This window comes from Aptenodytes forsteri, unplaced genomic scaffold, assembly GCF_000699145.1.
Source record: "Aptenodytes forsteri isolate BGI_AS27 unplaced genomic scaffold, ASM69914v1 Scaffold119, whole genome shotgun sequence".
Classification (NCBI taxonomy): Eukaryota; Metazoa; Chordata; class Aves; order Sphenisciformes; family Spheniscidae; genus Aptenodytes; species Aptenodytes forsteri.
The window spans coordinates 10,073,305-10,098,193 of NW_008796165.1; the positions used below are offsets into that span (position 1 = coordinate 10,073,305).

Here is a 24,889-nt window from a genome sequence, read left to right on the forward strand (position 1 = left end):
CTTTTCCTGACAGAAATCATCTTCCAATTGGCTTGACTGGATTTGAGGAACAAGTCCACTTATACAATCTACACATCTAATCCAATTTACTACTTCTCATCCCTTGGCAGAAAAGCAAGCAATTTATTACTTGCTTTTATTATTTTCTCTGGCATAGAAGCAGCAGATAACTGTCTCGTCATACTGTAATATAACTTGCCAGTTCAACGAGATACCCTTGCTGTGATATGCTAAACCATTTGCTTTCAGTTGTAGAACTTGTCAACATATTTCAAAGACATCATCAGATATCTTTCATTCCAGCTGTACAGAAAAGGAGGGAATCCTAATGCTGCAGTGTGATGACAGTGTAGGAAGACGAAGAGCTAACATTAGACTGCAGAAACCCAAAGGAAAGCAACTACAAGAAAATTCCTACAGTAATCTTGGCACACACCAGGAATGAAATAACTTTGTCCACTGTTTTTGAAGCTGCTGGCAACCGGTCCTCCAACTTCAAGTTGTTCAAACCATATTTGTAATGAGTCCTTATAAACAGTGGGACCTGCAAGTAGAACTAGAAACCGTCCAGCTTCCTAGAGTGTGCAGATTACAGTGTCCTAACAATGACACCATTCTCTTATACTCTTTAAAATTCATGCACTGAACACTTGGAAAGAACCTTTTTACAGGGTCCAATCCAGTGTTTTAGCTAAAGAACTTACTCAGGAGAATACTTAGGGGTAAAAAAATTGTATGTATTCCACTCTCTTTGCATGCACAGCTAAAACAGGCCAGAAGCTTCTGGCCCTGCACATTTGGATAGTGAAAATTCTTCACAGTTGAACGCTTCTCAAAAATATTCCTCCTTAGCCTCTACAGACAGAGTATGGTAGACTTATATAGAAGGGAAGTTAGCATTCTTTTTCTTTCAAATTGAATCGAGCAAAACCAATCAAACTAAACAACAGCTCCCATTAATTTTTAAGAGAGCCAACTTTTTTTTTTTTTTTATATATACACTAAAAATCACATACTCAAGAGTTTCTGGAGATTCAAGCAGGAATTTTACCTAAACAATAAGGACTTTGATGTTTCTTTGCTCCTCTCCACTTACTTCAGAATACTCCTTCCACCTTGCAAATCACAAAAAGAGGGGCCTTGCTGCACAGTAAAGCCTCTAAAGGAGAACTTTTTACCCCTTTTGTTCTGTGTATAATTTATCACGTACATGAAAGCAGACTATGACATGACATTTGCATTTTGCATAATGACCCTGTCATGGTAGACACGTGCCCAAGATACTTAGAACTACTTAAACCTTAGTGCTCAGAAACACAAGTAGAAAGAAGTAAATTTGTTTTCTTACCTCTAAATTGTAGAGCACTCTGAAGGTGGACATGCCTGGAGCAAAAGATCTGAAAAGACTTTCTAGTATTGAACTAGCACTGGGCTGATGTTGGTGTTTTGAAGACAAGGATGGTGATTTTGAAGACTGAGAACTTGATTCTGATAGCAGTGTTTTCTAGGAGGAATAAGCCACAGAAGAAATATTTTGAGACTATCGCATTTTGTTGTAACTGGCAATACATTTCCTATAAGCCCTGTAATAACCCTCTCACCTCCAGCTGCCTGGAAATAAGTCAATAATCCTTAACATGAGCATTATTCTGCAGTAGAGTTTCAAACCCTTCACAGACTACAATCTGACAGGGGATTTAAAGAAATCTGGTAGTAAAATCCTTTTTGTTAAGCTACCAAGATTAGTTATTGTTTAATCCATACCTTCCTTCCCAGGGAATCAAGCTGATCAAGAGCCTCCTGAATAGCTGGGTCAGTGGGAATCAAGAGCAGAAGTTTCCTCACTCGCAGTGTTATCCTGAAAAGTTATCAGAAGTTACTTGTGCAAAATAGGGTTCAGCCACACTGTGGCCTGGCGGATGCCTACACACTGTGAAATAAGTAGCTATTCAAACTTTGCAGTGTGAGCATTTCTTCAATATTTAATAACCATTTAGTTTGCTCACCTTGGCTCCTCTAGATTGGCAAGCTGGTAAAGCATATCAAACACATTACACACGAGAGCCATGACTACTCCAGGGAGGGATTTCTCCTGAGAAGCAAGCAGAAACACAGAGGTCTTTTTCTCCCCTCTCTGTTGCAAGTAATTTAAGAGAGCTCTTCACCGAAGCAACTGACCCAGATGCCAGCCTGGCCCGTAGAAATCTCAGCCACTTTCTACACTGAGACAACATCTGAATTTTTACATTACCCCATTTCCCTTTTAACAATCGACTTTTGAAGTCAACCGTTAGTTAGGGTTGACATAAAAAGCAGACCAGGAGTGGTCTGAACATGCTAGTTGATGCTTCTTAGTTTATTTTCATACTGCAGCTTTATTAATAGCGGAAATCTGGAAATGTCTCCCCCCAACAAATATACAATCTCAAAATTAAATCATATGGGTTGTGTTTGTTTAAAAGACCCTTGTAGAGATTAATAAACACCAAGCAGGCTACAACAGCTCACAGAATACAGATTATAAAGTCCAATCTGCATGCATGTATTTAAATGCTTCATTTCAATCGCAGTTTGAAAGCAAAACCAGACTGCTAAAGACGGGATACTCAAGCTGATGTGAACAGCTTCTGTCTCATCTTACTGTACCTCTTCCATGCCAGCTGTGTCTCCCCCAACTATCCCCCCTCCAGGAAAAATCTGAGGGAAGGTTTCAGGCTATTGCGCTGTACCTGTTCCATTGCATAGGATGAACTAAATACACTGCTGCTGTTGCTGGAACTGGTTGAGGAATCTGCAGAGCTCCCTGATGGAGTCCCACTTCCTGATGTTTTTACTGTAAGGACTTGTTCATCAGAGAAGCCCAGTTGGTGGAGTAGTTTCTGATCTTTGTTTACGGTTAGCTGCAAGAAAATATTTATCATTTAGTTCCGGAAAAGAGACTCAATTTCATAAAGAATGAGAATTCTTTATAGTTAACGTACCAGGCTGTCATTGGCAAATATCTGTATATTATCCACAGGTGAATTCAACATCTTTGCTATCTTCCACCTGACGCTCCCTACAGTTTCATTGCTATGAGCCTGTAAAATTAAACGACACTGGTTCAGTAAGTCTGCTCAACCAGTAAATTCCAAGAGAAAAAAAAAGAAAAATCTTCTATTAAAGTCTTCCTGCTCCTCTGCATAGGGTAGTAAAGGTATTGTCCACAAAAGAGACTGACAGGGTAGGACAGCGGTAGAAATGCTCCATCACTGACAGTAAGCAAACAACTTCTTTCTCCCACCCCGGAATGATGATCAAAATACATTTAGCCTACAGACGCTTCCATTACAGTAGCCTTATACACACTTTTAACATTTTCAAATAGAGTTTTCAAGTTGACGGCAGTCCTTAAAACCAGCTCACTCTGTTCCATCCAGGCATCAAAAAACCCAAGAGTAGCTACATGATCAACACCGCATGACACACATAATCTGTGCACACATACCTCTATGGTGAAGGTATCTTTGGTAGACTCGTACGTAACATTAAGTGTTAAAAGATGTCCATGGAAAGAGGCACCATGAGGTAGAATAGTTCGGGGAACAGAGTAAAGGTCCTACAGAAGAGACGGAAGACAGTAAATACCACCCTTGAAAACAAAGACATTTCTTTGATGGTATGTAACACAAGTTATGAGAGTTGCATAGGTTTAAATAACTTTCACTATTTTTAATAACATTGGAAGTTGTGTTCTTAGCCTTGCCTAGTAAGAAATTACATATCTTACCTCTATTGTTATCACATAACGCTCTGCCAACAGCAGCAGTCTCTCAATTATTACAAGTTTAGTTGACCTAGAGATAAACATTGAAAACAAGAGTAACTCGTCTCAGAGATTAATTTTCAATGCCCATGGGTAACTACCATGAATTAGCCATTTTCAACTATAACTCCTTAAACTTGGGAGTTAATTCAGTTGAAATTAACTAGGAAAACAGGCCAAGAAGCTTGCGTTATACTGCTTGAGATGTAGCCAGCTTCATAAGAAGCTTCATGTTTCTAAAGGTCCCACCCTGCACTCACATATTTAAGCTACACACATTTAGGTATGCGTAAGTTAAGCTAGAGGATGAAAAACCATCCTTTTCTCTCCCAATTAAAAACAAAACAAAAAAACCCAACCCGTTGCCCCAGAAATATTACATAAATAATAGGCTGGTAATAGTCTGTAGGTTTTTTGGTGGCTTTCTTGTGGTGTTTTTTTTTTTTTTTCATAAAGAATGAGAATTCTTTATAGTTAACGTACCAGGCTGTCATTGGCAAATATCTGTATATTATCCACAGGTGAATTCAACATCTTTGCTATCTTCCACCTGACGCTCCCTACAGTTTCATTGCTATGAGCCTGTAAAATTAAACGACACTGGTTCAGTAAGTCTGCTCAACCAGTAAATTCCAAGAGAAAAAAAAAGAAAAATCTTCTATTAAAGTCTTCCTGCTCCTCTGCATAGGGTAGTAAAGGTATTGTCCACAAAAGAGACTGACAGGGTAGGACAGCGGTAGAAATGCTCCATCACTGACAGTAAGCAAACAACTTCTTTCTCCCACCCCGGAATGATGATCAAAATACATTTAGCCTACAGACGCTTCCATTACAGTAGCCTTATACACACTTTTAACATTTTCAAATAGAGTTTTCAAGTTGACGGCAGTCCTTAAAACCAGCTCACTCTGTTCCATCCAGGCATCAAAAAACCCAAGAGTAGCTACATGATCAACACCGCATGACACACATAATCTGTGCACACATACCTCTATGGTGAAGGTATCTTTGGTAGACTCGTACGTAACATTAAGTGTTAAAAGATGTCCATGGAAAGAGGCACCATGAGGTAGAATAGTTCGGGGAACAGAGTAAAGGTCCTACAGAAGAGACGGAAGACAGTAAATACCACCCTTGAAAACAAAGACATTTCTTTGATGGTATGTAACACAAGTTATGAGAGTTGCATAGGTTTAAATAACTTTCACTATTTTTAATAACATTGGAAGTTGTGTTCTTAGCCTTGCCTAGTAAGAAATTACATATCTTACCTCTATTGTTATCACATAACGCTCTGCCAACAGCAGCAGTCTCTCAATTATTACAAGTTTAGTTGACCTAGAGATAAACATTGAAAACAAGAGTAACTCGTCTCAGAGATTAATTTTCAATGCCCATGGGTAACTACCATGAATTAGCCATTTTCAACTATAACTCCTTAAACTTGGGAGTTAATTCAGTTGAAATTAACTAGGAAAACAGGCCAAGAAGCTTGCGTTATACTGCTTGAGATGTAGCCAGCTTCATAAGAAGCTTCATGTTTCTAAAGGTCCCACCCTGCACTCACATATTTAAGCTACACACATTTAGGTATGCGTAAGTTAAGCTAGAGGATGAAAAACCATCCTTTTCTCTCCCAATTAAAAACAAAACAAAAAAACCCAACCCGTTGCCCCAGAAATATTACATAAATAATAGGCTGGTAATAGTCTGTAGGTTTTTTGGTGGCTTTCTTGTGGTGTTTTTTTTTTTTTTTGTTTGATTGGTTTTGTTTTTTGGGGGTGGGGGTGTTCTTTTTTGGTGGGTTTTTTTTTTGTTTGTTCAGTTTTGTGGTTTTTTGGGGTTTTTTTTTTGTTTTTTTTAACTCCACAGGTTTTTCAAAGTTTCTTTGGAACTCAAATTGCATTGTAATTGGAATATTCAACTGAGAAACCATCAGAATATACAACTACCAATACTAATAATTTTAATTAGCACTCAAAATCATGTGGGCAGCAGCTGGGAACAAATGTCTACTGTCATATATATTCTTTTAAAGGCAGGCCTACCTGTAAGGAGACTGAACTGATGTTGCTACTGTAGGCATAGCAGTTGCTGTAAGCATTTTTGTAGCTCTTGTAACAGCATGTGTTAATGTTGGACCACCGAGTGCAGAGCTGGCTGCCTAGAATACAAAGCAGAGTGTAAGTGCTGGTTTACAATTAGTATGTCCTGGAGAGCTAAGAGGATAAGAAATATTTGTGGAAAGAAAATTTTTCTTTAAATAGAGTTATCGTAGTCAATTATTCTAATTCTAAGATACAAAACTGAAAAAGGGTGTAGGTACAAGAACAATTAAAATTTGTCCTTTACCTCTAATCGTGTGTAGCAATCAGCAATGAATTTCTTGTGCAGTGATACTGAATCCTAAAGATAAAACATACAAATGAGTTAGAACTTAAACCAAAATCATGGGAATTACTCATAAACTGACAGAACCCAACAAATTACACCTTTTAACATGCAGAGTATCAAGGGTCTATGAATGTCAAAGCACTTTCATGTACAAATATATGCCTACCTTTTTCAATCTAGGAGTTAGATTAATATAGCTGTAATTTATTATCAATTGCAGAGCTTCATTGGCAATTTCTTCATCAGGTGACTCCATTGCAATCTTCCAAATGAAATCCATTCCTATTAATTCCAGTTTTTCTACACTCTACACAAGAAAGAACAACAGTAAAACATGACTGGATTTCTTACACAAGAGTGAGTTGAACCACAGAAACAGAAGTCTTCCATCTGCTGGAAAAGCATCTTTTGACTGAATCTTAAAAATTTTCTTTTCAAACACCCTGCCAAGCTTTGGCACACTGCAAAGTGAAATCAATAGCTGCGGATTTGTATATTTATACTAGAAAAAAATTTGTTTACAGGTGGATAAACAAGTTCCAAAGAACACTCTCAGTCAAGCCAACTGAAAAATTAAAAACTTCAAAAGCACAGAGAAGTTTAATCAGGAATGGAATTTGTTTCACAAAGGTCAACATGGTAACTAACCACATAATAAACCATCACAAAACCTGCTATGATACTTGGCAAAAAATTATGCATTTGAAGTAAGTTAACTCTCTGTGATAAAGATCTAAAATGCCTATGGAAAACTACTTAACATATAACCATTAATTTAACAAAAAACATTGAAGGATCATAGAGTTAAAAATTATTGTAGAGCAGAATGTGAATAAGGTAAGCCTAAATCTCTTGTAAAGAAGAAGAGAAAAAAAAACAACAAAAAAAGAAAGGACTATTTCCCTGCTAGGGAGAAGCAAAAAATGCACACTAGAATTCATGATCATTAATAAAAAAGTGGTCCACTCATTCCTCCTGCAAAGTTTTAGAAGCTATGTACCAGCTTCCAGCTACCAATTGCTGAATTTTAACTGTTGTAATTCTGGAGTTTTAGCTTCAGAATTTAACAATGTTAATGCTAGAAGGACAATCTGCATATTAATACAAACATGACCATGTCAAACAGCTGCTAAAGAATCCTTGTCTCACCTCCTCCCATCCCCAAGATGCCACAGGTAGTATACAAGAACGAACTTGGCAGAACACTCACCAACTGAGTTCCTTGCCTCTTTAGTCGATGGTCACACAGGTTCACATTTTCAAAGAAAGTCTTAAATAAACTAAAACCTGAAAGTGAAAAAAGGTGCAAGGTTTTTATTCAGGTCAGGCTAAGTTTCTCTGCTTTTTTGAAAAAATGAAGATAAATACAGGAGATGACCTTTTCCCTCTACAACTATTAAAACTCAAAATGATAGAAAAAGACCCCTTTACTATATTGATTTACAGAACTGTTTGGATATTTAATTTGAAGGCTTATAGGAAGCAAATTTCTGGTCTATATTTCAAAAACAAATCTGTTGACCAAAGCCATTTTCTTACCATTCATAGTAATTTCATATGACTCCAGTTTAAGAATTTTCTCTTTGAAGAGCTGTTGCTGTACATCACTCTCTAGATCATGCTGTCCTTTTGTAAACCACTCAAAGCACATCTGTGAATGAAAGGCAGATGTATTTTTACCTCATTGTCATGGCAAATATTTTAGCTTTATACAGCATTGGCAAGCTATGTCAGATACTACAGTAACTCATCTTATTATCTACAGCAAGAGATTCAAAATCTAATCTCCTAGTAACCTCACATATTATACAGGCTGTATTGCATCATTAGGGTACTTCATCTTCATGGTCGTCTTTCACCCAAATAATGCTGAATGTCTCTTTTATGACTCCGCAAGCTTGCACATACCCCTTTTCAAACCAGCATCCATAAACCTGCAACTAATCTCCTGGCCAATGTTCCTCCTTCAGTCAAATTTAATGTTAAAAAAGCATCCTAGTCATAAGTGAACATGTAACAGTGGCTCCACTATGCATCCACAAAGCATATAAATGCATTATTAGTTTGTGTTTGCTACTTACATTTCACACATCTCAACAAATACACGTGCTATTAATGATCCATTAAGATTCACTCTGCAACCACAGACACCAACTTTTCAAGTTTTTCTTACCTCTCGATCTAACTCACAAACATCCTGGCCAGTTACAAGGCACTCCCAGATCTCCCTGGCACGATTCCAGCCCAAATAAAGGGTGGCTTCTTGCAGAAAAAATGCCAAAAATTTTAGATGTGCCTCCAAATACTGAGAAAGAGGAAACAAAAACTCAAGTTTAAGACTTTTCTTTCTGAAACAAGAACTCTGAGCATTCTTTTTATTTTTTTGCAAACTTAGTTGTCAAGTAACAGTACACTTTGCAAAGCCTAGAAAACAGGAATTGTTTCTGCAGTGAGATTTATTTCTATTTTACACAATTTTTAACATTACTTCTTTTTGATTACCTTTCTAAAAAGGAACACTGAAGTCCCCTTGGATTTGCTATTACTTTCCTGATATTGATATTATTTGACACTAGTTACTAAGTCACAACTAGTGTGGAAAAAATAATTATCAAAACGTAGCAACACACTGTTACAAGCTATCTGTGTGTGTGGCTTCTATGTCCTAACTAGAAAATCTGTTTCAGATTTGAAGAGCTTCACACCAAATTCAAAGGTATAGTCTCTACAAGGGTAGTTGAACTGAAGTTGGTGGAGAAGCTGAAAGCTGCACAGGTTTGGAGACAGGAGTTCCTGGGGTGGGGAGATCTAGCTCTCAACCAGTTAAAGACTTTGCTAAGAAACTTGTAGATTGTGATGCTTGCCCACCCTTGCTCTATAATACAATAACAAGGCTACAACAAGCCCTAACAGATAAGTGACAGAACTATAAATAAAAACTGGTGTAATTATTCACCAGAGAGAACATACATACCAGTGAATTCCAAAAATGAAACATCACCTAATCTTATGCAACTTGGTCAGTGATACACTACATCATGCTTTAAAAAAAACTAAGGTAGTAAGAAATTCAGGGTTCATGTACCTCCCGGTAAGTATATCGGCCATCCACTAATGTTGCTCCAACAAGCCCTCCTGGACCTGCCACAGATGCAGCCAGACGGTGGCATGATATTAAGCTTCCTGTCACCAACTTCACTATTTCAAAGTTTTTCTTTAAATCTTGAATAATGCTCTTGGCAAACAAAAAAACATTGAGAAAAGAGGTTTTTCAGAAAATAGATAAACAGGCATGTGCACACACACGTCTCTTAATGGAAGGAGTATGTTCCCCCCTCACCAGTCAGCTGTATCCCTTCCAAGCACCCAAAGCCCCCTGATGATGGTGTTTTCAGCATGTGCTGAAACACACGTGCTGCAGATTGCAAAGTCCCACACCTCCACTCAGCCACTGTATAACATGTGACTTGCTGGTATTTTAGTCTGTTTTCCAAGAGTCAATGTCAATGCAATTACAAAGCAGCTGGTCTAAACATTAGCCATTGTTTATTTCTTAACAGGGACATGCCTGTTAATTATTCTACAAAAAGCTAAGAATAAAATAAATTAGTCCTGACATAGCAAACAGATTTATACATATATATACACACACACACGTGCACAGAAATGGACGGCACACAACACAGCATCTCTACTTGAACAGTTTGTTTATGGTACATCACTAGACTGTACTTGTCAAAGTGTTTTTTAGTTTGGGTTTTTTTTTCCCTCACTTCTAAATTCAAACTTCCATGTTCTACAGAAACAGGGCCACACAGACATAACAAGGGCTTCAAAAATCATCTCAGCATATATTCTTACCTTGTCTTGTTTTTGGTAAGTTTGCTTAATAAATGAACGTGTGATTTCATGGAGCTGACGTAACGCTGGCACCACCCACACAAACTGAGGATTATTGTGCTGGGATGACTAGTAGTAGGAAAGGTAAAAACAATTACACATGTGTACATGCTCAACAACAGATTAACTTTCCTCTTAGACTCCTAGAAGCCTAACGATTTCTATTAAGGCAGCTGTTTCAAAACAACAGCTACTAGCTCTGAAGGCTTCAGTTACTTGTTCCTGGTCCCTTTCCAAACACATTCAAGGTGCCCTTCTTCACTTTCTACAAGAAGTCCTTTGACACACACATATGCTATTTTGCTATCCTTATTGTTAAGCCCAAAGTACCACCTCCTTGCTAGAGAACATGCAAATTAAGTAGACAAAAAGAACTCAATTGCACCAGGGAGAGAAGATAACCACCACCTTCCTCAATTATGAGAGATGAAGCAGGCCTGTTAGGGCATAAAACGGCAAATCCAGTCAAATGATGTTACTTATTGCTAAAGCAAGAATAATAGAAGAAAGAACCTCAAATACTACTGAGGGTTAAGAGGCAAGAATAAATTTCTGATTGGTGCTGCAAGGAGCCCTCTGAGAGGAAGCAAAGGATACTTAAGCTGCATTTTGAAAGAGATCCTGCAAAGAATAACCCTCCTACCTCATTTTTAGAACTGCTCATCACTTTTCTGGGAGGCTTCATTTTCTGTAAAGTTTGACCACACAAACCAGTACTGAGGTTGCTTGTTCAGAGAAGCGATGTCTGGTTTAAATACTGACAACAACCAATACCACCTACACACTTAGATTCAAGTAACCTGCCCATAACAGAGCTCTCTACTGAAGACTCTCTCATGTATTTGAGAATACTGCCTTAATATTACATTCCCTCCCAGTTTATGTCTTCATTTCACCTAATGAAGGGAAATAAGAAAATGATGTATTTTTAAACATCTTCTGTATGGTTACCCCAATCCCCTTCAGCCTACAATGACAGCTTTCCTTTAGTGTTCCCCACTGCAGCACCTCTGTTAAGGCCCTTGCCAGAATGTAATTAAAAAGAATGCAAGAACAGGAAAGGACAAGAGAAGATCCAAAAGAAAAGACTGCAAGTTTTACAGAGATTGAGAACTCAAAGTTTGAAATTGTATTCATAAACACACACACGCAAAAAAGTGTGATCAAAATCAAGAAGCAACATACTATGCCTCCTAAACAACTAAAATCCTCTACAGATGCTGCAACACAGACAAAACTTGATTTACCATGAAATAAATGAATGAAAAAAGTACAAGCCTTTTTCTTTATTTACGGGTATACTTCAGACTGAAAAAAAGAAGACAGGAGCATTCCTGCAGACCTCAAGAAAAACTGCCTGCTATGTGGACAGTGCAGGATAAAGTATATGCAGTCTTTTAAGCCATGCACATCTTTGCTGCTGCCAGGAAACATCTTAGCACAGGCAGCTGTGGGAATGACTTCTTTATGTTAGATGAAAAGAGTTTAAGTATTTTATTAAAATACAAAACTACTATGATTTAAATATTGATTTGTATTTTGAGACTAAATGGCCATGACAGAACACATGCTTAACTTAAAGAAAACTAATCTAGGCTTTCACATGAAAGGGACAGTTAAAATACTGACATACCTTCACAGTGGTTCCATTTGCAAATTCTAACCTTGGGCCCATCCTGGTAGTTTCCCATAAACTGATCACTCCTTGTGCTGAAAATTTGCTTAAAACAAAGGCAAGAGACTTACTATGAGTCTCATGGTCAACAAACTGGCTCACACAAAGCCTACCCCTCTCGTGGACTCCCCAAGGTAAGAACTTACAGATGGGACACGCAATTTGTGCATCTTGAAAGAAAGGGCAACATCAAGGCTAGATAACATTTCACTTTGGAAAAGATAAAATAATAAACCAACCCTCTTAATATCCTCTATGCATTTAATGATGTAGCTTCTTTTGATTGCTTCTTTTACTGCATAGGCATCACTGAGGATTGTCAAATGTTCCTCCAAGGCCTGCTGAATAAGACTACATGGTAACGTTGGAAGATGAGCCAGCTCCCAAAGTACCTCCAGAACCTAGAGGAAGAAGTGCAAGATTAGTCAGGACCTAGGAAGTACAGAGACTAGCAACCCTACATTTAATAAAGAAAAAAAAAAAAAGATAGATTTTATTTCACATTCACATGCCTTTCCAGTGGTTGTCTCCACCCGTGCTTCTCGACCAATGCGCCCTATCAGGCTCAACAGCTTCTGTCGCACTCTATCACTCTCTGTCTCCCAGCTCTGTGTGGCAAAGAAATAACGTTCACTATTACAGCAGCAAGCACCATCAGTCTTAAGTCTCAAGTGGACACAAAAATACAATTTACAGTTGTTTTACTGCAGGCAAATCAAAATACAAACAAGTATGTTTCCACCATGCATATTTCCTTATTTTTCTTACTGGGAGTTACAGTACTGATTTGCCCAACTCTTTTTCAAATATAAACTAGAAGAGATTAAATATAATAATAAAATCTCACTTTTTAAGTATCTTAGCACTGCCTATATAATGTACTTAAAATCTAAGTCAATTAGCAGTACCAGTAGCAGATCAGGCTTTTGGGTTAACAAAAAAAAAAAAAATCAGTATTAGAAGTGTTATTTTATAGCCAATTTTATATTTATATTTTTATATAGAAAATATAAATGTATTCAAGGCATTTGCCTTTTGGTAGGCTGGATGCACGAGTATGTATCACCAATTCTCTTCCTAAGGAATGTAAATTCATGTGAAAACTTACCTTTTGGATTAGGACAAATAAATGATTGAGCTGATCAGAGCTAAACTTCACAGCAGCTGCAGCAATAATGGTATGTATGTTTTCAATCACAGTGGAGGATTGTCCCGACTGAAAAGAGGAAGGAAAACACATGAAGGTAGGTCTTATATCCCAAATGAGACAGAAAAATCTTCATGTAAGCGTTATCCTACTATTCATATTAATGAGAAAGAATAAGCTTTTGAAACACAAGGTAAGAATAACTGTCTCTGCTCCTCATTTCACTGTCAGAGGTCTTTGGAAGTAATTCTAAAGCAGGAAAGAACAAGTTGGTCTGCCATTATTACAGCAGCTTCAAATGCTGCAATGGCACATACCACTGTAAGGTGTGGTGCCAGCAATACAAACACAACCATTTTTATTGCTTGGTTAAATTCACATGTGGGGTGCTCCATCCCTGACACTCTTTAAGGCTTTACTCAAAAGTGAGCAATACAAAATCTCCTCCCACACTGATGGGAGCACCATGGTAACAACAGCCAGAAGGGGGGAGGAAGTATTGCATTTTATTAAAGAATAAAAGTGAGCGAGCTAGAATCATACTTCAGCTCTATTAAGCATGCAAGACTTGCTACCACACCCACACATACTGCAGATCTGACAGCGTCCAATGAGTTTAGTCTAAAACTTCAACATTTGGACAGAGAAAAAAACCATTTCCTGCAGCAGCAGATTACGTTTCTGGTCAAAATTTCCACATCATTTGCATTAAGCAGTCAAACCACCTTTCCTACACAGCGGTAAGTTGAATATACATAAAGTGAATGTGAAAAGATGACTTGTCAGTCAATTATACGTATGTACAGGAAGTTAAATGGGAATTCATACAGTTTGAGCCCACTCTCTTTAAAGTCACACTGTGAGCTGCATTCAAATTTATACCTCCAGCCACGAAAATTAATATCCTTAGGCATGGTCTTTGGTCTAGACAAACACTATCACCTATTTCAGGCTGACAACCTCTTATTCCAAGTCAAATATTTTTGCAGCCCCTTAACACTCGTTGCAAAGATCTGAATTTCTTCATAAGATTTAACAGCTGTGTTACAAGAAATTGCCAGAACACTTCATTTTAAATAGTAAAGGAAGAAGTAGAAGAAAGCCTTTGCATTAATTATACTATTAAAATCTCAACACCTCCACTTTGCAATAAAGAGATGCCTATATTATAAACCAAAAAATCCCACCACTAGAATGTCTGCTTTTGTAATACAGTCTAAAAGCACCTGCCGAGTCTTGGTTGCTTACCTGAATTCTCCAAATTTTAGTGAGCTCGTCTAAAGATAATTTACTGCCCAGCAGTTCAATAATTCCCTTTATACGATCACAGTATTGTGCTTGGTCTATATTACCTATGAAACAAAGGCAGGCAACTAAATTAATATATTTAAAACAGTATTAGATACACTAAATGCATAAGAATAAACAAGTTCTTTTAAAAGGGAGAAGAACAAAGTTATCTTCATTTGAAAACCCTTTCTTTACTGTTACAGACAAATCTATCAGTTCAAAGAAAAAGAAAAGGCTCCTTCCATTTTTATTTTGTTTTACTTCATATATCTGATAGCAGATGACACCTTTAGGGCCTTACTACTTGGAAAAAAACCCCAAAACCTCTTTTCTCTCTTTTATATGGGCTAACAATATACAAAGATAAACTGAGAGTAAAAACCCCAGGTACAGCAGAAGACATCTGCACAGATGTCAAATAGAGGACTAGATGATAGTAGCAGAATTTGCAGGGTTTTCCTTACTTTGTTTTGAAGACGACAAAAACCTTGAACTCCTTTGTTAATAGTGTTCCATTAAAATGTATTGAAAGGGACAGAGGAAATTTTTAAATTTAACACATTCAAAGCACATGCCAAAAGTCTTTGTGAAAGTACTTACCTTCTAGAGCAATTGACAGGACAGAATTTTCTACTAGCCAATTTAGTAATCTGTCTGTGTCTATTGCATTCTTCACTGACTTGGATACAGTGCTGTCTTCTATTAATTTCGTTACCTAGAAATTGCAAAATGTGAGATTCTAACAATGATTCCTGCATGCATTATACATGCACACAATGAAATCTATTCAAAAGGCTTACTGCGAAGCTTAAGTGTGAATCCTGAAATATTTTGAGCACAGGAGGTGATTGGTTTTTTTTTTTTTGGTTGGTTGGTTTTTTGGTTGTTATTGGTGTTTTGGTTGTTTTGGTTTTTTTTTTTTTTTTTTTTGGTTGGTTGGTTTTTTGGTTGTTATTGGTGTTTTGGTTGTTTTGGTTTTTTTTTTTTTTTTTTTTGGTTGGTTGGTTTTTTGGTTGTTATTGGTGTTTTGGTTGTTTGGGTTTTTTGTTTGTTTGTTTTGTGGGGTTTTGTTTTTTAATAAGATGTTTAAAGGCAAATTCCTAACCAGAATCACCTCCTTGTCATCAATCTCTGATGCAGTAGATTCTTATTCCCATTGTGACACAGAAAAGCTGGCCTGTGCTGCCAGGTATTTTTCTACAGATATACCAGAAGTAGGTTATCTCAGGCTTCTGCTTGTTACACTCAAATCAGTGTCCTATTTTTTATCCAATACAGAACCGATACAGGCTCCTCACACTAGGGAGAAAAAGTACATTTCTGCTAAAGCCTTCAAAAGCCACACTTTTATAACTTCACCAAGGATACATGGCATTTATGATTAAGAACCAAACAGCAATGAGGTTTAACATCTCAATTTTCCCATAAGTAAAGAAACAAAAAGCACAAAACAGGGACTCTCAAACACTTTACAATGCCTGCATACTAAAAAAATGCCTTTTTTTGGGACACTTAAATTGTACAAGTTCTGGAAGGAAGAGATGAATGAACAACTGTATACTTAAACCACAACTCCCATGAAAAATAAACTGTTTTCTTCTTCTACTTAGATATAAGATTCTAGCACAAAGAGCCCTGGTCCATAAACTCCAGCTCCTAGGTGCTACTACAGTGTCCACGTACAACCAAAATACAAAAATACAATTACATAGTGTAATGATCTGATATAACTGGACTGAGACACCAATCTAGGATTAAGTCCCGTTTGGGTTTTTTTTTCCCCTTTTTCTCTCAATGAGAGGAGGAAAGAAAAGGGATATCCCATAGGATGCTCTGAATTATCAGGGTTATCTCAGAGTGAATATTCAATGAATAGTATAGACCATTTCTTATAAATCAATCTGAAATTGCAGTTCTTAGAAAAGGTTCAAACTATGTCTAGTTGTTTTCTAATTGGGAGGCCACGGTCCTTGTAGCAGCTGCTAATATTACAATCAACTCTGTCATATTAACTTGTGTTGGTATTTATTAAGCTTTTGCTAAGGCAACATAATTTTTCAGGAAATACCGCGCCATCTCTTTTTTAGGTTTCAATTGTGGTTTCAATGACTTACTAACAACCCATCCCACCTAGAGACATGCACATGCACACACACACAAAAAAAGCAAACCTACTTCTTTGAGGGAATTCATTTTTGCACTGAAGTGAGGAGATTTTAACATGCGCAACAGAATGTCCAGCCGTAAGTCATCTACTGCAGTTACCAAATCAGGTTGGAAGCGCATACACAGCAGTTTGATACCAGACAAGAGCTCAGGGATACTGACTAGTCTCTGTTTAAAACAAAACAAAGGACAAATAGAAGCATTGCTATGTTTGCTATTCTGTTTCAGACTTCACCGATTCACAAGGAGTAGCTTTAGTGATCCAATACAGACTGTTTAACCTATGAAATGCAGTACCATGTACATCTGAAAGTATTTGTACACTAGAAATTAAGACAACAAAACCTTTGGTTGAAGTGGACTCTCCTGCTACAGATTTGGTACACTAAATTGCTCCTCTGTAGTTACACAACCTATGCATACTTTCCAGTTTACAGTTAACAATTTAAGTCTAAGTAAAAAGTCAAAAATTCAATAGAACTGAATGCCAAATTCAGGGTAATACAGGAAGTAGTCACAAGTTACATGGACATTTTGTCAACAATTACTGTTGTAATTGTAATCTGTAACAATTACTCAGATTCTCAAATTCTCAGAAGCAAATAGCTAATGCAACAGCTGTATGCACACAAGTTATAAGAATTTTACAGACTGCAAGATAGTAAGCATCTTCAAGTCAGTTAGAGAAGTGAGCATTCCATACACTTCAGAAAGGGAACAACAAAACCTTATCCGATAGCAACAGCAGCAAAATTTTTTATAAAGTGTCATGACATCAGATATCTACTGAAAAGGGTATCGAATGGAATTGGGTAAATGTATTTTGTGCTATGTCATTTAGTCAGAATTCAGAACAGGCTGTATTTTTGCCAGTGAAAATAAAGCTATTGTTCTAGTCTACGTTGCCAGCATTTCCAAGACACACAGTAAGTTCTTCCCAAATATTTAATATATAAAACATTACCTTGTCTTTCAAGTCCTTCTCTTCTACATTCTGTACATATTTAATCATTTTATGAATGATTGGATCCAGCATGGGCTAAAGAACATGAGAAAAGGCATGGCAATCATTTTATGTTCCATGAAATTAATTACATTACTCAGAAGATCTGGCTGCAGCAAAGTGAAATACGTAGCTGAAAGCTCACAGTTATCTTAGACATAAAGCAACACCTACATCATACATCAAACTATCCTTCTAGGTACGTCCAGAAAAAGAAGCAATTAAAGTAAGAAGCCATTTCAGACCACTATAATACAGGTTTAAAAAAAACCAAACCAGATCTTTCAAAATGCATCAGTTATTAGATGCATATGCTTCTTTGACTCCCAGTGGCTTCTAAACTACCTCCTCTTCAAATAAAGACTTTCAGTCACTTATTAAATCCATAGTTTTTGTTAGTGAGTGTAGGTGTGAAGCCTGGGGTATATTTGCATGTACAAATATATCATGGTGAATTTTTGTTCCTGTACCACAATTTTTTCCAGTGTAAACTCTCATATCTATGTGCTTAATCTCAGCCAGAACGTTAAATTTAAAACAAAATCCATCCATCACAGTAGATTCTTTTCCCACATGCTTTACACTGATGAAGCTTACTAATGGCAGTGGCAAAGCTTCTCACTGTTGCAGATGTAGATAAGTGACTACAGATCACTGTGCTTTGAAAATTAATCTGAACGTTGTCTGAGCCCTCTATCCATCACCCTCAGGATGCTCAAAATTATTCTTGTACTTTACGCAAAGTGAGTTTTGAAGGCTTTTTGAATTAGTCACCAGTTTCACACCAACACAGTTGTAAACTAATTTTTAGTCCTCTGGTTTTTCAAATTCCTACGATAAAAAGAACAGGTTCTCATGTAGTTGTCTTTCTGATACCGTACTGCCCAAGATCTACCGTAACACAGAGAACCTCATCTAAATTTGAGCAAACTACTACAATCACATTTCAAGGCTTTACTATTTGCTGAAAAGAACTCATAACAAAGGCGTTTTACCTGCACTACAGAAGAGTTAAGATATTCTGCACAAACTCCAAATGGTTGAACTAATGCAGAGATTGCCTGAAAGAAATAAGGCAAGTGTTTAGGTGCACATGTAAGAGATCTTTTCAGAGCTAGCGATCCATACCTTAAAAGGCAAATGAAGGTGAATTAAGTATTATTTACCTCATACGATAATTTCCAGTCATTTGCTACAAATTGATTTTGGTGTGCAACTCCTTTACAACAACACATGGTTCAGGAAAGAGATTTACTCTACGGTATACAGTATGTGTTATATATTTCTGCCTGAAATAAAAAATGCCTTCCCAGTTTTCACTAATCTTGGTCCTCTGATCATTCTGTTCAGTCTTCTCTGTCTAATCCTGTTTCAGTCACAGAAGTAAACAGATGGAAAGGGACACATCACATTTTGGTTGCTCTCTACAGAAGTGAGAAGTGTGAAGGCAAGACTTCAGGTTAAAGCCATATGGCAAATTTCTTCCCCAAAGCATTAGGTGGGAGAAAGCTTTTTTAAATGTGTCGTATACATGTCAAGATCTCTTCAATGCATGATTTTATTCTTATTTACTTTATACCCAAACTATACACCTATACTACCCAAACTATATTTGGGATTATATACCCAAACTATTCTAAGATTCTATGATTTTTAAGTGATATCTATCATGAAGAAACTAAACATATAGAGACATTTGTTTGCCAACAAATAACATAAAAATTGGTTTCTTCTCACACTGGATCAAGAATTGTGAAATTGAGTGTGCACTCAATTGAGTGTCCACTGCAATCAAAGGCCTAAATTAAGTGATGCTGAACCAGACTTCCTTCCTAAGCAAGCAGTTATTAGTCATTAAACAAAGTCAAAGTTTCTATTGCAGTATCAGGATTTAAATCGAGTTTCCTTATTCTTCTGTCATGCTCATATATGAGCCTCTCTCTTTATAAAGTAGCAAATATCAATACCCCATGAAAAGAAGTTGAATTCTCTCCAAATGGCATTTCACTGAAAGCAGACTGATTTTTATACTGAGGGACAAGATTCTAAATGACATTGTTTTCCCTTAGCCTCCTTGTTCTTCAAAGCTTGAAAGATTATGAAGTCTCCTGAAAATAGGTTAGGAAGCTAAAACTAAACAAGTTAGGCTTTGTCACCAAAAATAGTTTAGAAATGTTGAACCAGTCAGTTTTTAGACACAGCTCTTGAAAAGTTGCTTAGGATTTGACAGTGTCTATCTTCCTAAGGATTTTTTTTCCTTAAACAATGATTTCTATAATAAATGACAGAAAACAATTCACTTAGAGCTAAATGCAGCTACAGCTGAAGTAAACAGAAAATCAGGGACATACTTGTGAACTTACAGTGAAACTAGACTGATTGATGTCTAACTGGAAGGCTGAATATTAGCCAGAAAGGTACATCAATCCTTCCTCTTTTCTGTGATGTCTCAGAAGCTCTTCAGTCAGGATTCTTATGCACAACCTCATTTGACCTCCAATTTGACGGCACTTCTCGTGGGCTCTGTGGCAATGTTGCTCTGGTACCAAAGCAAAGGTAAGAGCACTGCCAAGAGGGACGCTACTGGTTCTGCATGAAGTGTGTAATGGAAAGGGAGAAGTCTCATGACAGAAGATGAACTTACCCCAAGTTCGATATCTTCTGAATTGAGTTTGGACTGAATTGCTGCAAATCCACCCAACTCTGCAAACTGAAATAAAATATTATGTATATTATTTTATTAATATAAAAGTATTATGTTCATGAACTACAGTATTTTATCTTTTATATAAGCTATTATAGAAAATACTCCATTGAGAGTGCCTGGAATGCCAACAAGTATCCTTTACCGTGGAACATCCCATTCAACATAAGTTTTATGTTTTCATGGAAATTCAGGGGTACACTGGGGAATGCAATTATACCTGGTACCAGTTTAAACATCAAGCTAGAAACTGTCTGTCGTGGTTTAATCTCAGTCGGCAACTAAGCACCGTGCAGCCGCTCGCTCACTCCCCCCCACCCGGTGGGATGGGGGAGGGAATTGGAAGAGCACAAGTGAGAAAGAACTCGTGGGTTGAGATAAAAAAACAGTTTAATAATTGAACTAAAATGATAATAATAATAATAATAATAATAATACACAAAGCAAGTGATGCACAGAATAATAATACACAAAGCAAGTGATGCACAGTACAATTGCTCACCACCCGCCAACCGATGCCCAGCCAGCTCCCGAGCAGCGGCCCCCCCAGCCAGCTTTCCCCAGTTTATGTACTGAGCATGACGTCACATGGTATGGAATGTCCCTTTGGCCAGTTTGGCTGTGCCCCCTCCCAGCTTCTTGTGCACCTCCAGCCTTCTCAGTCGGTAGAGCATGGAAAACTAAAAAGTCCTTGGCTAGTCTAAGCATTACCTAGCAACAACTGAAACATCGGTGCGTTATCAACTTTGTTCTCATCCTAAATCCAAAACACAGCACTGTACCAGCTACTAGAAAGGAAGTTAACTCTATCCCTGCCGAAAAAACCAGGACCTCTGAGGTAAAAATGGATATAGAGAAGAAAGCTAGACCACATATAGCAACAGCTGACTGGCCTAGCATGTTTGACTGGGAAACAGCAGCCTAAGCTGACTTCCTCTAGTCATAGCTATCATGTTAGGATAAAGGTGCTCAAGGGAGAAGGCAGCAATTCAACAAGATCTATTTAGCAAGGCCCCTTCCTTACATGTAGGCAGGATTAAAATCTTAAACTATTTTTTTTTTTGTGGTTGTCACAAAAGTGAAGAGTGGAAAAACAAGTCAGGGGAAAGGGGGAAGAAGAAATTATCTCTGAAGCCCAATGAATTCAAGTGACAAATAACAATTCTGCTTGGTTTACATTTACCTACCCTGTTTACCAGATCCACCAGCCACCCATGAGGTTCCTTGAACAATTAAAATATTAACAAATTAGTAGCTGCAACAATCAATGCTAAACATTTGTCTTCTGAAACAAAGATTTGGACAGACCCATTCAGCCCATTAACCCACACCCCAAACGCATGCAATATTATTTCAGAGAAAACAGCAATGTGTTTGTAACAGTTCCTTTACTAAGCATGGAGCTGGAGCTCTGGGAAGTTCTCATTAGCATCGTCCTTTTTTGGACTCTGCTTGACATGACTGACCATGTGCTGCGGCAACAGTACGCACCGTGGCTGCTGACTCACAAGCAGCTGTATTTATAGCACATAAGCAGCGTGGAACATTACTACAGAACCTTTCCCAAAGCAGCAGATGTAGAATTTTCTTTCTATGGCCACAAACTTGTTTCCTGAAGGAGAGAGCAACACCACCGAGGCTCCTTTTTTAGACCCACCCATCTGGAACAACTGTGACAAGACAGTGCAAACCTCAAAAACTGCCTCCTTGCCAGCGTGTCTGACTTGAAGATATCCTAACCTTGGCTGTCAGAAAAGCATGAATTCTCTGCTAGAACTGTACACTTCGAGTTATCCTGGTCATTTCACACTCAACAGCCAAACAGATGTCAGTCCTTAGATACAACAGATCTGCCCATCTGATTGTTGTGATGCTTTAGACATGAAAGCACATGAATTTCTAAATCCAGCCTCTAACAGAGAACTGTGACAATTTGAGAGGACAAATTCATTTGTACAGACCAACATATACTGAAGATGTATTTGCTGTAATTCTTGGCGACACATTTAAACTTTCTTGTGTTATAAATACCTACTAATTAAACAATCTTTTCTGAAACAAACACATCTACCCTAAAAATAGGTTTGAGGGCACGGCCATGCTCACCTTCTGAAAAGTGGATATGGGCGAGACAGCATGCATGTTCCCCTCCCCGAAGACTTCTGCCCAGTTTCTCTGGCATACCTTCATTCGATTCTTGAAATGATACTCATTGTCGGGGTTAAATGCCTTGAAAGAAAAGCCCAAGGCAATGAACAGCATGGCTTATGCCAGTCTCAAAACTTATCTTGATAACGTCTGACTTTTTCAGTTGAGCATTACTCCTGGTTGACAGTTAAAGATCTAGCAAAAAATGAAGTTTAACAGAAGACCCCTGCTCCTGCCTCTCAGTTCTCACTGTATGAAGCATTCTGAAGCTTCCGTTCTGTACAGGCAATATCCAATACTCATGTGAGCCAGATATCTGTATAAAGGGGGAGATTAACTCAAAGTTCATGTTTTAAAAAATAAACAGTGAAGTGACAGCAGATGTGATTTTTTTTTTTTTTTTTTTTTTTGAGTGTGCTAGTTTTCAAAAGTTTTGAACAGCACTCACCCCTTTATGAATTGCATACTGGATGTTAAAAATCTGCAGCAAGCAATGGCTGCAGATTGTAAGACAATATACTACAACTTAAATATAGTTAGAAAAAGCAGCAGCAGCATAAATATGAAACACCAAATACTCTTTGATGCAGTTTCTAATATTTGGGTCAAATACCATTGTAAGTACACCAAGCAGGCCCACAGGAATAGGATCTTGTTTTACTCTTTCTGCAACCAGGTCCACTAGCAGCATAAGCATGTTGTATATTCCTTCATGGATTTCAGTTCCCCATTTGTGAACAGCACTGGATGTCAACAGCTGAAAAAAAAAAAAGTAGTAATTTTTTTAAGTTTGAGCACAATCACAAAACAGGAGAAATTTATCAGCCCCTGAGACTGTTCTCAGAGCAAATGTTTCCTTTGAGTGTACTAAACACTGTGGTGTGTTTTTCAGATGCTCTTCCTGCACTAATGGCTTATAAGTTAATTAAATTTGTAATTTTGTTGAAGAACACCTTAAGTCACAGTTTATGACAGAAAATAAAATGTAGCAAAGCAAACTGTTTTCCATTTCCATGGACTAGTAAAGACTGTAACCTTTGCAAAGAACAACTAATATGCAAATAATTCGTTTGCAGATTGAAGACACAACTATTAAATCTTCAAGTAGGCATGCCACAAAGCTGCACTGATTCAGCTGTAATAACCATTTACCAATTCACACTTTTTGAGCAGTTTTCTATTGGAAAACAAAGAACATGTACCATGGAGAGAGGTATTTAATGCTGCTTTCCCACCTACTGAAACATGTTCTTTAAATCTCGTCTAATGTGGTTCTTTATAAAGGACATTAAGCGTCCATCTGCAAATTTGTGCTAGCTGTGTCTGAACATAAGCAGTTAAAAAGCTTAATACTTTAAATGCAATTACGTTTTGTACCAGTTTAAAAAACAAGACAGTTTCTTGCAAATATTATAGCAAATTGTAATTCAGCACATTCTGAACTTAGATTTCTACAGATTATCCTTCTGGAGGAGCAATCTACACGGTTTATTTAATATGCAAAAAATACCAAGTGATTTAAAAGCATTATATGTAAAGTTATTACTCTAATAACCAAATAGAAAAATATTTTTTCCCTTAAATTTCTATCTTCCTTAAATATACTTATATTCTCAGTATTTTAAGATTAGGACTGAGTGACTTTTTAAAAGGTGTATATATGTTTTTATACATATGGTCTGAAAACTGGGCAAGAAATTTAGGCAGTATCCAAAATGGATAGAATAGTAGGAAGTAAATTGTTTTGGGGAGCTCTGTAGAGAAAATTCACAATAACCTAGAGAAGGACAGCCAGAGAGGCACATTAGGCATTAAGCACTGAGGGGAAAGACAAATTCTAAACAGATTGTGCAAAGAGGTAAGAAAGAATTTAGCAACCCTCCAAAGGAGGAGGAGAAAGAATTGAGTTAAAGGAAATCTGATTCTGAACTTGCCATTAATGGCTGTATCCAAGGGTCTTTAAACCTGTCTTTAGGCTCCACTAATTACTATAGAGCTCTTCATTTAAGAAAGAAAAAAAAAAGAAAAAAAAAGTTATGTGCCAGAACTGGCCAGAGTTGCAAAACGGGGACTTTGTATGATTTTAATCTAGGAGAATAATCTGACTATGATTTTAATCTAAGAACATACTCACTACTTACCATAGTTTTTGAAGTCTGGATTACAAGACACTTATTTCCACCATGAACAACGCAAAGAAACATTGAATTGGTCTACCGTACCTACTTACCTTTTTAAATGCTTCAGGCATGCATCTGTCCATAAATCTCTTGCAATTCTCATCAGAATCAGAAAGACCTTTACAGAAAGGAGAGTGCTTTTTAAAGTATTTAAAAAAAATAAAAATACTTTAAGATTACCTCAGGGAGCTCGCTGCAAGTTTTTGGGAACACCAACCAAAACCAGCACTAATAAGTGTGCTACTGTTCATTCATAACTAGCATGCTTTTTCAGCTACAAAAAAGTGTGAGTCAAGAGAACTTGCCTTTTAGAAATAAGAAGTTTCCCAATGTTCCATCTTTTACAACTTCTTCAAGCATTATTAGCACCATAAGTATTTCTCCCTTCAAAGCTTACAACTTACACTAACTTCAGATCTTTTCTGATGCTTCACAGCCTCTACCCAAAACCAAATCTAAGTACACTCTTTTAACACA

The 24,889-nt window shown here is 37.2% G+C and overlaps 1 protein-coding gene across 1 annotated transcript in view; it reads right to left on the reverse strand.

The window, feature by feature from the left end:
- The window catches only part of USP24 (ubiquitin specific peptidase 24), a 64,839-nt gene that overhangs the window by 30,338 nt on the left and 9,612 nt on the right, over positions 1 to 24,889 (reverse strand). Inside the window, exons 3-30 of the mRNA XM_009287401.2 lie at positions 24,463 to 24,530; positions 22,846 to 22,989; positions 22,191 to 22,313; positions 21,272 to 21,307; positions 20,025 to 20,090; positions 18,376 to 18,441; positions 17,342 to 17,416; positions 16,387 to 16,545; positions 14,812 to 14,926; positions 14,170 to 14,273; positions 12,883 to 12,990; positions 12,287 to 12,382; positions 12,014 to 12,175; positions 10,061 to 10,168; positions 9,285 to 9,434; positions 8,373 to 8,504; positions 7,739 to 7,850; positions 7,410 to 7,486; positions 6,366 to 6,506; positions 6,158 to 6,211; positions 5,854 to 5,969; positions 5,077 to 5,143; positions 4,795 to 4,905; positions 4,289 to 4,387; positions 2,730 to 2,900; positions 2,007 to 2,092; positions 1,765 to 1,858; positions 1,349 to 1,504 (exon numbers count right to left, since the gene is read on the reverse strand). Of these exons, the coding sequence (XP_009285676.2) occupies positions 1,349 to 1,504; positions 1,765 to 1,858; positions 2,007 to 2,092; positions 2,730 to 2,900; positions 4,289 to 4,387; positions 4,795 to 4,905; positions 5,077 to 5,143; positions 5,854 to 5,969; positions 6,158 to 6,211; positions 6,366 to 6,506; positions 7,410 to 7,486; positions 7,739 to 7,850; positions 8,373 to 8,504; positions 9,285 to 9,434; positions 10,061 to 10,168; positions 12,014 to 12,175; positions 12,287 to 12,382; positions 12,883 to 12,990; positions 14,170 to 14,273; positions 14,812 to 14,926; positions 16,387 to 16,545; positions 17,342 to 17,416; positions 18,376 to 18,441; positions 20,025 to 20,090; positions 21,272 to 21,307; positions 22,191 to 22,313; positions 22,846 to 22,989; positions 24,463 to 24,530 (2,996 nt within the window). The remainder of the gene's footprint in view (positions 1 to 1,348; positions 1,505 to 1,764; positions 1,859 to 2,006; positions 2,093 to 2,729; positions 2,901 to 4,288; positions 4,388 to 4,794; positions 4,906 to 5,076; positions 5,144 to 5,853; positions 5,970 to 6,157; positions 6,212 to 6,365; positions 6,507 to 7,409; positions 7,487 to 7,738; positions 7,851 to 8,372; positions 8,505 to 9,284; positions 9,435 to 10,060; positions 10,169 to 12,013; positions 12,176 to 12,286; positions 12,383 to 12,882; positions 12,991 to 14,169; positions 14,274 to 14,811; positions 14,927 to 16,386; positions 16,546 to 17,341; positions 17,417 to 18,375; positions 18,442 to 20,024; positions 20,091 to 21,271; positions 21,308 to 22,190; positions 22,314 to 22,845; positions 22,990 to 24,462; positions 24,531 to 24,889) is intronic.